The sequence below is a fragment of the Larus michahellis genome, chromosome 1 (genome assembly GCF_964199755.1).
Source record: "Larus michahellis chromosome 1, bLarMic1.1, whole genome shotgun sequence".
Classification (NCBI taxonomy): Eukaryota; Metazoa; Chordata; class Aves; order Charadriiformes; family Laridae; genus Larus; species Larus michahellis.
Genome location: NC_133896.1, coordinates 184,918,483 through 184,931,592, shown reverse-complemented (window position 1 = coordinate 184,931,592; position 13,110 = coordinate 184,918,483). Strand labels below are relative to the sequence as shown.

Below are 13,110 nucleotides of genomic sequence, written 5' to 3'. Positions count from 1 at the left end.
AAAGGCGGCCCTGTGTGACAGCTTTGCATGTTGTTTGCAAGAAGAGCTGAGGAAACGACTGTCCGATAGGCTTTATCTGTATCTTTCCCTGACTTCTGTTTATAGCTCTTATATTTTTTCAGCTAAGGCGGGAAATGTAATTAGAGTGTGTAATGACAGTTACAACAGCCCTAGAAACATGAGATTGACTCCCATGACGGCTGAAAAGCCCTCCGTGCAGTATGTATAAACAGGCCCAGTTTCCGAGTTCTAATTAACTTTATTAATGTTTAGTGCAGGAAGTACGAAGGCAACTTAAACAAGGATATAAAAAGCACTGGAGCATTGAAACACTGGTTTCATGTAACTGACTCTTATTGAAAGACATATTTTTCAGCATTTTGTAAAGAAAAACATAGTAATTTAGAAGAAAGAGATTAGATACCTAATACACTCTTATAATAAGGAAGCTTTAAATAACGGAGCAAAGATACTAATAGTAGCTTCCTGGTTGGTAACATAGGTAGTCATTCTTTATGATGTGCAATTAATAAATACGATAGCAAACACCTAACACTGTACAATGACAGTGAGATAACAGAGATGCAATTATGTGCAAGATTCCTATTGTGCCAGCAAATAAGACTTTACGGGCTACTGGAAAATGAGTTTGTGAAAAACCAATTGCAAAAATCTTTTCCATTACATGTTCCTTTTATAGAAACATATTAACTCACATGTGAAAAGATAAAAAATTACACTGGTAAGTAACTGTGGAGACATTTTCCCCCACTGTGGACACAATTGCAAAACCTTGCAATCATAGAAATTGTATATATTATTTTGATACAATAATCATAACTAAGCTTAATATAACTAAGCAGCAATATATTAATCACACATAAAGTATATTATTTGCATAGATTTTTTGCTTACTGTCCATGGATTTCCATTTTGTAAATACATATATAATTCAGCAAGCTTTGGTGCTCTCTGATGAACTCAAAGTGGAACATGGCTGATTTATACGATACATATTTCCTATTATTGTAATTGCAAAGGATGCTATAACAATACTTTTTAGGTGCTAAAATCTCTTAAGTATAGCAATTGCAGTAGAAAATATAAGAATACCCTTTCCGCTATTTACTGACCCTTATTCCCAGGCATGATGATTTAACAATATTTAAAAGACACTCCTATTTTGAGAAGGTCTCAAAGCGTGTGGTCCAGCTGTTTGTCCACTAAAAGGATTATGCCGTGGAATAAATGTAGTATCTGTTTCTTCTGGTATTTTTTGTATGCTCAGTAGGTAAAAACATGTAACAAGAATCATCTTGCAGTCATGCAAAACTATAGTATCATTTTGTACAGTCTTGCAAACAGTTTAGAAATAGAGTATTCATCTATAGAGAAGTTGGGAACTCAGAAGTATGTAATGTCAATAATAGAAAATTAGTGGTGTATCTTTAAAGATGTAGGCTATTAGAGTTTGGTTTTAAGCTTTGATTTAATCCTTTACATGATTATTCTATAGTGCTCGCAGTCTTGCCAGGAGAGCTTCTACTTCTGGAATGGCTTCTCCCTTAGAGGGAGACCCGATACGATCTATTTTCTTTTCTTTGTTGCCTTCTCCATGACAGGCTTCCTTTCTCCCAAGAGCCTTGTTCCACGCCGTAGAAGAACTTGTTTCCACATCATAAGTAACTTCTTTGGTGACTGGGCATCTTGTCAAGTTTGAACTGATACTGTGGTGCGAACACGACTTCTCTAGTTGTCCTTTCTGGTTCTCTGCAGAAGATAAAACAAATAAACCTTGTTTTACTATTAAAGTACTCAGTTTCAATATTTTGTAATACAAAAAGACCTCTTGATCAGACAAAATTTTACATGCAGATGATGTACTAGAAGGAGTAATGATTACCAAGGAGGCAAGACAAAAAATATTATCACTTCAAAGGCAGTAGGCTTGGTCCCTTGGAAGTGATACAGACGTTACATGACTTCATTAGATTAGCATCCATATTTCCTACAAAATCACACATAGAACCTGACAGCATCCTGACTCCTTTCTTACCGGAGTCAAAGAGAAAAGAGAGTACTCAGCACTTTCCAGTGTCTTCCAAAGTTTTATCTGGGTAATTACATTTCCTACTTATTTTTTAAATTGTTCAAATTTTAAAATGTATTTAAAAATCTATTTCGATTTAATTATCCATCGTCATAATTTTTCTTTCCTTTGTGATCTTTTAGGCAGCTAAGTAATTTTCAGAATTTGCATAACCTGCTCCTTTTTGCTGAACATCACTGGCATTGACTGTCACAAGAAGTTCCACTTGACTTCCAAGAGCTTTGCTGGATTAATGTGTATTAATAGACAGATTTCTTTTCTTGTCCCCACCCCCCCTCCCCCACCCCCTGCAGCCGAGTGACTGTTCTCAAAACCAGCATATCAGGCGGGCCCTCTCATAGATCTCAAACTTTTTAAAAACAGGCATGCTCAATATTCATGTAACCTTGAGCGAGGCTTGAAAATGGCTTCAACAAACTTGACATGACATTTAAAGTTTTTTGGTTATTCGCTGAAAGATGTTCCATCATCCCAATAGTAATGACTTTGGAGCACAGGCAGTCACTCATGACAGTGTGTTTTATGTGAGTGCTGAAAATTCCTACCGAAAACAGCTTGTACATTAAAAGGCAGCTGCTGAAGATATTTACTGCACTGTCATTCCCTGACCAGGGGCTCTTGGTGATGGATGAGGATTTTACACACTTTCTTGGACAATCTCAGCAAATTTTCTAAGTACGATCACCTTTTGGCAAGCGGAGGAAAATAAATACCTTCTTCCTATCATTTTCTAAATCAGATAAACAATCCTTAATTGAAAATTGATAACAGGCGAATTTTGCACTTAGGTGAAAAATCTAATTTTTATTTTATACTATGGAAAATAATTTGACCCTGAAGATGCAGCAGCACTCATCTCAAGTTTTCCTGAATCACAGAAGGCCAAAGACTGGGTACGAACACATCTTTATAATTACATATAATAAACCCATTATATTTAATTAAAACATCCCTGGTATGTACGCTTTTAAATATCCCATTCTATTTAAATGTTTATATTTATTGATTCTGAACATGTATTTGCAGGCTGATAAAAGCATGCTACCTATATCAATATACAAAATACTAGCTGCACCATTGCCCTTTTTGTTCACATTCAGTTTAGGGGTAGTGGGAAAAATATCGGGTGTTTTGAAAATCAATACATTTTTTTTTAAGTAGAAAAAAGCATGTTGTCATATAATCAGAGATTAAGTATAGGTGTTGGACTTTAAAAAAGGCAAAAATAAATTAGGCAATGAAAGTAAGCTTCCCAAGTGTACCAACATCCAAATATTAACTACTTTGCAGTTTAGTGGATTCTTCACCCCAAAATACTCAGGCACGAGGAATTAATTAGGTATGATGAACTAGACTGAATAACAGAGGTGGTGAACACTTATGAACTGAGGCCTCAAAGTAAAAATCCAGCAATATTTTCCCCAGTTTCTCATAGTGTGCAAGGGGCAGAATAAGGTGCCTTAGAGTGAAATTTAGAACAGTAAAGAGTCTAAGCAGGGAACTGCTGCAAGTTAGCTATCAAGAAGGAGCAGATGTTGGGGTCTAACTAAACTCTTGTCCCGCTTTGAAACTCAGGTAACTGATTTAGCCTTGCAGAAAGGTGTGTCCCATAACTTGCTGCCTACAATCTGGAACTGTTGCGTGGGAATAGTGACCAAGTAAAGCTGACTACAGCTGTGTCTTTTTTCCCCCCTGAAAAGAGCAGCAATCACGTTGATATTTGTGACTTTCGAGGCACAGACTAATAAGTGGAGCGTTCAACTTGAAGGACCAGAGTCCTTCCCTTCAGTCTGAGGGGTCCTGCAACAATGGGAAAAGGGATTAGGAAAGTGGCTTAATCACTGGCCAGTTTAAGTGAGTAGTCCTTGTTTCACCAGTTGTAACTCCTGTGCAGTGAAGATGCCACGATTCACCAGAAAAACCACAGTGTCATGTTCTTAATACATAAATGCCTTACTCTAGCAAATAATTGCACTTCCTAAGTAATGAGAACACTTTGGTCTCAGCCATGTACAAAAAATACTGAGCAGCTAGTGTCAGCTAAAAATAAAAAAAAAATATTCGAACACACATATTTTATCTAAACCCAGTTTTATCATCTCAAAGTTGCTGTTTCAGCTGCTTCCTAAACCAGGCGGCATCTTCACCCTGTGTGTTCTTTCAGTCAAGGAGGAACGTCTCCGTATAGCATTGCTGTGCCTAAGTGGATGTCCAGTATGAGTAGATATGTCGGTGGGCAGTTCCCTGTTTAGTAAACCGGCTGTTGTGAATCCCACCCAGAAACACCAAACTTTGCTCAGCCTGGTTCAGAAAGCACACATATTACTTGCAGTCCTAGATTTTACTTAATTAAATAGGCACCTAAAGAATTAACTGCTGTAACACTTGAGATATATATGCTGCTGGTGGCATTCTTCTTATCAGAGTGAAAGATCACAGTTTAAAATTAGTTAGGTACTAGCACGGTAAAAAGGAGAAAGTCTCGCTAATTCCTTAGAAATATTAATGACTACCCTGCCAATTTTTTTTTTATTTTTTTTTTCATAAAGCAGGAATTAATTTGTGTTAACCTCAAACTCTTCAACACCCTGCACTGCTTCGCACACTGATTCAAAGCTTGGATGCGTTGGTGATTTGGCACCCCATCCATGCCACAGTCATGTCTTTGGACCATTACCACAATTCTCTCGAATCCTACGCCATAGTAACAAAACTGAAGAAGTGCATTTTCAACCCATAACTGTTGAGGTAGGTGATTTAACAAAGCCAGTGCACCTTGCATACAAATTAAAAACTGTTATAAGCAGTTTTAAACCGGTTATAAGCGGGAATTGGATCTGTTCCTGAAGACATTATTGATATGGCTGCCTGCAACAGCAAGGACATGGCTCAGTGACACTGGCCACCGTTTTAATCCTATGTCTCTAGAACAAGGGTACCCACAGAAAATCCACAACCATACACATACGAACAGCTTTTTCTACACTACTTTGAACCATTACATCATGGACGTACATAAATTTGGTTAGCGCTTTTGGCAGCAAACTATATTTGAAAGAAATTGCAGAACAAAATAAATATATTTACACACTTACACACCTTGGATCAAATACACTTTTAAAGAATTGAATACAATAAAGTCATAGAAGGCTAGAAGAAAACTATAATGGAAAGCCACTTCTACATGAAGTCTTGTAAAGAAGAAAGCTTACATTTCTGCAGATGCACTATTTGTCCACCTACTGTAGCAAGGTGTACCTTCCGGCAGTAGCAAGAAAAAAGAAATCAGACATTAAAAATCACTGGAGAAAGACAGAAATTACTAATTTGCTGTATATATTGGAAGTAGTGGAGATAAATTTCTAATGCTTGGTCACTTTTTGCAATCAAAAACTGCCATTCACCTGTATCATAACAATCATTACACAGATGAAAAAAAAGCAAAAATTCTGAATTCACGTTTAAGTTTTCTAAACGCGGGGGCGAGAAGACATTTACCCATAATAGTTTTGACTTCCCTGCTACTGATGCTTCCAGGCATGGTTTAGGCAGAGATTGCTTGGCACACTACTAAAGTCTCAGTGTCCGGACTCCAGGACGGTTAAATCTTTTTCTTGCCCTTGTTCAGTATCTAACTCTTGTGGGTCCTTCAGACCTATTAAAATTCCGTTTTCACAGATATGAATTTCCTGAACATTGCTGTTAATCAAAAACATTTCAAAATCATATTCACATAACCTAGAGCCAAATAGCTACTATCATCTAGACACAAGTCTTTTAAAATTACTTTGATTAACAGCAATGCTCAGGAAATTCAGTTGACAGAAAATTGTGCTTAATAGCTTTCCACAGTTTAAACAGTGTCCTAGCATAGAATAACTTATAATGATATGCTTATAATCTATTAAAGGCTACATTCTTTATATTCAGAAAAAGGAAATTGCGCACTAGCATGTGAACAGAAAAAAATCAGCGGTATGAGACCTTCCTGCTGTGAACCTGGGGAAGCAAAATATGATCAGTTGGAGATTTTTAAATCCTGCATAATATTGTTATGTATTAACTTTAACAGAGAACAAAAATGACTGCAAGAGACTCACTAAAGTAGACATACAGATTTTTTTTAAAATTACTAATAAATATTTTTTTAAAAAGGACTTTGAAAAGCTTTATTTCATTGCATAGTTTCCTCATAAAAGTCTTGATACTAAGGACATATTGAGTTTCTATGTAAATACTTGTATACCGATTGAAAAATAAAGTTGCAAATACAATAAGGAGAACTGCATTACATGGCATTATATGCTTGTATTACAGTCATACATCTCAATGTGGAGCATGACAAAATTGTAACATAAGAAAGAACAATTGCAGTTACAACCTCATTACATCTTTTACCAAGTTAACAGTGAAAAATGCTCAAAACCCCAGTGGAATATTTCCAATCTCTCTGGCTTGTGCTCCATGCGCTACATCGTATTCCTGAAGCAGTGTCTATGCTAAGAATTTTCTTAAGCCCACGCATACTCACCAAGCTTACCACCAATGCAAATTACTTTTATATTGTGAGTGATGACTTGCCTGTGATAGAAGATATTATGAGGGCACGCCCCCACGCCAAATGGTTTTGGCTTGGTAAAAGTTAACAGCCCTATCCATAATCCTCATCACTGCCTCCCCAGTGGAGAGGCAAAGTTTGCCTCTGGTTCCCTGCACCCAACGTATGGAACTGAAAATCAGGGAAAAGCCACCACACCATGTTGGTGCTGCGCTCACGTCGCTCCCCAGCACAAGAGCAGGGCAAAGAGCACGTGCTTGTGACAGCAGTGCAATGCACTGATTCTGGAAGCAGCTGTGCAGCATTCCGACAAGCGGGAATGCTCGCAGCAATCCAGCCTCCATTTAGAAATCCTGTCCATCTTCCACAAATTACACTGACCACACCATTGAGCATGTCCCGATGCGACCTTGCCATGTGTGTTTAGACCATGGTCACATACCATGGACCTTGTGAGGATACCAGTGTACATCCTCATATGCGCCCCCATCTGAATAAACAGAAGCCCTTGAGAAGTTGGTCTGGAGATGTTCCTAAAGGGTTCTTTTGCCAATACCAAAATATAAAGCATCGCCAGTGCTTTGCTGAAAAAATAATGAAAAGAGTGAAACAGTTTCTAAGCATGAACTACTTTTTCTGATGTAAACCAGACAATACTGGTTTATGTTTCAGCTGGTTGAGACTGACTTAGACACAGTTGTATTTTGAAAGGCTGAATACGACCACAGCTGGCAGGCATTTTGAGGACCTCTGTTTTTAAGTTCAGGACAAGGAGGAGGTTCTGAATTCCCACTTCAGCTGTGTCTAGCTTCAACTCTAAATCTGTATTGGATGTAGGTAGCAAAGCAATGGTAGCAAGGGGTCTGCAGGGGTGGCCTCTATGAGGAGAGGTCAGGGGTTGCCCCGTGCTGGACACAGTTCCAGATGGCTCCAAAGGACCCACCACAGGGCACGGCTGAGCCCATCATCCCCTTGTGCCATTCGTTCACTCACTGACGGGACTGAGCATCACCTGCGGTGATAACAAGGGGGCAAAAGAGTGGTCTGGAGTGAAGCCAAGTCTGAGAAAGCAGGAGGAGTGTATTTTCCCTAAGTGTTTTGATGCTTTTTTTGGTTTTGTTTCCCAATACCCAAATCAGTAGTTTTTTATATATATGTGTATATATATATAAATGGGCAATAAATTAATTTTCCCCAAGTTGAGACTGTTTTGATCTTGACAGTAACTGGTAAGTTACTGTCTTTATCTTGACGCATGAGCATTCCTGCTCCTGTTTTTCCTATTCCCCTCCCCACCCCACCAAAGCGGGGACGGAATGAGCAGCTGGGTGGGAGTTCGGCTGCCACCTGAGGCCAACACACTAGAATAGCTTAGAGATGCGAGGACTCCATCTGTCTTTTAGCATTCCCTATTTTAATTTTCCAATTAAAAAAACGCACCAATTCTGAAAGTTGTCATTTTGAACTTCAAGATTACAAACTCTTGGCTTTTTACTATCAAAAACGTCAACAGGAAAATCGTTAATTCTTGTTTTCCTCTCAAATAACAAATGAGGTTCTTCTTTCCTGCACTGACCCCTCCATTTGTATTAGAGTTTAGGATATTGGACAGTTGCAAGCCCTGATTTTTTTCAGGCACCCATCTTTCCTTAATGTCTTTTATACAGCCCAAAGTTGGCCCTCTGAAATCCATTCCCAGACCTTGGCATTACTGTTGGAACATCACGACACCTTATTATCTTTCTTAAAAGCCTGTCTTACCAACCAAAAGCAAAATTTAGACATAATATGAAAGACTGCTATAGCTAGAAGGTCCATGTCTATTACATAACATCACTCATAAAAAATGGCATAGCTCCTTGGTGGATAGTATAATGGAAAATACTTAAAATACTTTTTAGTGCCACTTTTTATTAGTTTCATATTTTTCAACAATTTCTATGACTGACAAGGGTAGGATTGGAGAATATCCCTGAAATGTTAAAGGAGTGATATGTGTTGTTACGACTTTTTTCAGTTATACCCTGCAGCCCCAGCCCTAACACCTAAAGGAGCGGTAGCTGTACTTGAATGATCTTTGCTTGATAAGTAATTTCTTACACCCTAGTATTTCATGCTAAATGCTCACAACTTGACTAATCTAAAGCAGACAATAATTAATGAGGCATGGAAAAGTGTTACTGATTTTTGAAACGTTTAAAAAAATACTGTCATGCACATTTCATTTAATAGTTGCTGCTGTTCTTGAGTGTTGTGTTAAAAATGTGCAAAACACAAGGAATAAACAATCAGTAAGCTCAATTTAGATGAGACAAAGTCTTCAGAATCAGTGAATATAGGTTTTTTTTGTTCATTTCAAAGGCAAGAAGAGAGTATGTCAGCACTAAGTAAGGCTAGAATAGAGAAGTTATAGAAACTAAATTTCAAAGAAAATCAATTACAAACTGTGAGCAAACTAATTTGTTATGAGAGGAACTACACTGGACCAGCTCCCTTTTACTTGCCCCTAAAGCAAAGCCTTTAAAGATTCTTTTAATCTCTTGCATACCTACATCTTCTCGAAGACTACCGTAAGCTCCTGTTGATCATTCATTCTTGTTCCTATCTTTTCCAAATGTACTTTGCATTTGCATTGAGTTGGGACGAATTTCTCTGTTCAAACTAATATATTCTCACCTTTAATATGGCAATGACTTTTGTTACAAGAAATGCATCTTTAAGTTACTGGGATTTAAATGAAAGTCTTGAGTGCCTGTCATGGTGAAAAGAGAACCAAAGTGTGGATCAGAATACTGACAGAAATCATCCAAGGTTTTTATGTGAGAGGAGAAACCTGTGAAGGTGTCTGACGGTTAATTCAGACTTAGGAGTTTGGCATCCTCCCTATTTTACTCAGAATTAGAGTGGATCTCCCGTGTCTTCTCACACATCTTTCCCCGGATGAAGGCACATTTGGGAGTTCCTAGGAAACTACAAAATGGTAACTTCCAAAATAGAAACTTACTTTGTGGTCATTATTGATTTTTGGAGCACATGGTTTGAATCATTCTTAAAAAACTAAATGTGTAAGTCCCTTAATTTCAAAATGGATAAATAACTTGACATAATTTTAGTATTAATAAGTAATAAAATAATCTTCTTAATTACGTTAGGATGAAGGGTGTAAAAAGATAAATCTTGATCTACATGGATACCAAGTGGCAGTGGGTCTTCGGGCAGTGGCCAGAAATGTTATGCAGCCTAGGTATTTATGGAATTTCTCCCAAGGTACAAATAGGATAAACATCAGCTTTTTCTCTTCTTTAAGTCAGGAAATGATCAGGAAATTACAATTAACGTGGTTTGTTACTTGGTTTTTTTTACTTTGTTCACAAGTATATTGTAGCTTGCCATTTCAAATCCTCTTTAGAGTTAACAGGGAGTGAAAAATGATGACTGTATAAGTTAGTGATCTGTGACAAGATACAGAGAGGTCCATAGTCTAAAGCTATCCTCTGTTCAGCTGACGATAATTTATGTAGATCCCACATACTAAACTGCCACTGCTGCCTTTGAGCAGGAGACACATTTAGTCTCCAAACCTGTCTGCGTAGCATCTACCTATAGATGAATACTGCTTTCAAGGTACACTTTGATAAAGAATTTCAGGGATATGCATAAAGACTGCTGCCATCAAAGGAAAGCCACTGGCAGCTGCAATGGATAATGATAAGTAATATGTTGGTGAAAATAATCAAAATGGAAAAGAAACACACAATTTGAAGAAAAAAAACCCAACACAGTAGGAAGCCTCCTACCTCTGGAAAATAAACCCCCCAACAAATCCAAACAACAGAGTAAGTCTTAAAGACTGACTTGATATTTATGAGATTCTACTCACTGCGGTTGTAAATAAAACTTGTTTCTGTCAAGTATTTACTATTTAGCATAAATATTTTTTAAAAACCCTATATAACTATGTCTAGTAATTGCCTCAAGAGTCTAACACTGAATTATGTCTTATCCACTATTCTTGATATTAAGTGTTTGCAAGTTATTCCCTAACTATTCTAGTAACTGCTACAAAACCATACAATTTGTATTTCCTATTTTTAGCCCAAACTTCCATTCCCAGGTTTATATCTGCAATCAGAGTATATTGGTAGGTTGCATTGCCTGAAGGTAGAGCACGAATATTTTGTAATGTCAGATCAAACCAATGGGAAAAATTGTCTTTCCCTCATCACCTGTTGCACTTCTCTCCTTAGGCATCAATCTGCGTCTAAGGGAAAGGGGGATCTACAGAGTCCTGCAAATGTTTTTGGGAGCAGAATAAAGATGAAAGGCTAAAGCGGAAAGTAAATTAGGTGGGTGTTAGTTTTAACAATTGAGTAGAAACGTAATTTTCCCACATTCCTGTAACAGGTACCGGAGCAATGTCCTGGGGCAGTTCTTGCCCTCACAGATCACAGTCACTGTCACAGCGGGCTGTCGTTCACTATTATCCGAAAGATTGCAAGAATACCATACAGCTCTCAGGCGCCTCTCATTTTAAAACGTTTTTAAAACAAGTCTCTGAGGGAATTAGAGCAGCAGAGAGTGCTGCATGCTGTTGTTGCTATGACAGGTAAGAGTGTAGTGATTTACTAACCTGGAAAAGTATTTATGAGAACTCCAAATCCTAAGTAGATCGAAAAAAGATTTACACAACGTTGATGTCAGCTTAAAGATATCTGTCCTTCTTTATAGCATGGGTGCTTCTCAACGGGACAGAAGCAGACCTGATTGAGAAGTTTAACCTGTGTAAACTAACATCCAAGACTGCTTTCATGAATACGCTGTAGATGGGACGAAGCCGAATCATCTTAGTTCATGTAACTTTATTTGTTCAAGTATTATTATTATTATGGTTTTTTCTTTCCTCTGACAAAGCTCTGCAGAAAACAGTGAAAAGCATGCTATCAAGTAGGCTGAAACTGTGTAGCAGGAAATAGTACATTTTCAAGAAGATACTCACACAAAACTAAATACTGGGAAATAAAGGCAGAGGAAAAGTGATTCATCTTCCTCTTGCTCTGCAAGACTGCATATATATTCCTTTGACAATTCTTCTCTCTCTCTTTATATGAAGCTCTAATTAATGCTATGTGCTTTCACTTAATTATTTCCTCTCTTTGGGATGGACTGTAATTGGGCTTTGCTCATGTGTGGAGAGAGATGGGATATAAAAAAATTGTTTCTACTCCTCACATGACCCAGCCATACGTGTATTTGACATCAACTGTACTTTGCAAGTGTGACAAATTGCTTTGAAAAGGAACCAGGATTTCAACGGAGTCTAAAACAGGAATTCTTTTTTAAAGACGGCTATTACTGACTCTTCCAAATATCACTGAATTATCATATGAGACAAATTTGAGACACATTGTCACGGGTAATTAATCCAGTCATTGTGAATTCCAAATGCCGTGTTTAACATTATTAATGGTATGCATTTTTTCACGTGACTAACATATTTACTGTCCTATATTCTAACAGTTAAGGCTCTTAGCAGCCACTTTGGTATGTAAAAAACATCAGAAGCCAACTGTAGCATTTCCAGTTTCCTCTTTTCCTAATCAGTTGCATGCAATTACTGTTTAGCGATAACCAGCTAACAGAAGTTAATCTTGCTATCTAAGAGAGGACTTTTTTAATTTCAAGAAATCTAAGACACAACGCATCTTTGCACTTAACAGAAGAAACCTCTCTCTCACTTACAGAGGAACTTAGAAAATTTTAAGTAGAATATGAAAAAAATAAGACTGTAAAAATGAACCCTTTACCCTCACTGTAAAATGAAGGCAGAAGGCAGCAAGACCCCCCGAGCCACTGAAACAAAGGATTTTTACACATAGACTTGGTTTTCCTTTGTCTATCCTGATTTACGTAGCAGCCTTGCAAATGTGTTTAGCTTAAAAGGTGATATTATAAAAAAGTTGGTTAGAGATCATCATTAATTATGCAAAAGAAGCCAAACCGAATTTAATCAGAAAAAGCAGACTCCAAACAGGAAAATCTTCTTTTTTTTTTTTTTTTTTTGACAGAGACAGTTAAGAAAACATTTATGGTAATGCCAGAGCATCTGCTGATTACAGTCAAAGCTGCAGGAAGCCAACATTAAATCAGTGAACCATCTTGACAGCTTCTGGGTACTCGAGTTTAATTCTAATAATAATTTGCTGTGAAATTTATCCAAATCTGAAAATTAGCCAGAAAATGTTTACAAAGGATACAGGTAAGAGTAAATACAGCAGATACAAAATTGATTTGTGTCTGAAAAAACATACCTAAAATAGATGTTTGGCATTCAGACATTTCAGAGCTGCATGTAAATTGGTAAACCTCTAAAAAAGACTAAGCGCTTTAAGAACAGAATATAATTTTATCATTCATTTCCTATTGATTGTGACCTATCACTTTT

At 37.3% G+C, this 13,110-nt stretch overlaps 1 protein-coding gene across 1 annotated transcript in view; it reads right to left on the bottom strand.

Annotated features, from left to right (window-relative positions):
• Positions 1-242: 242 nt before the first annotated feature.
• DIAPH3 (diaphanous related formin 3) overlaps positions 243-13,110 on the bottom strand; it is a 244,841-nt gene continuing 231,973 nt past the window's right edge. Inside the window, exon 28 of the mRNA XM_074564575.1 lies at positions 243-1,770. Within this exon, the coding sequence (XP_074420676.1) occupies positions 1,511-1,770 (260 nt within the window). The 3' untranslated portion in view covers positions 243-1,510. The remainder of the gene's footprint in view (positions 1,771-13,110) is intronic.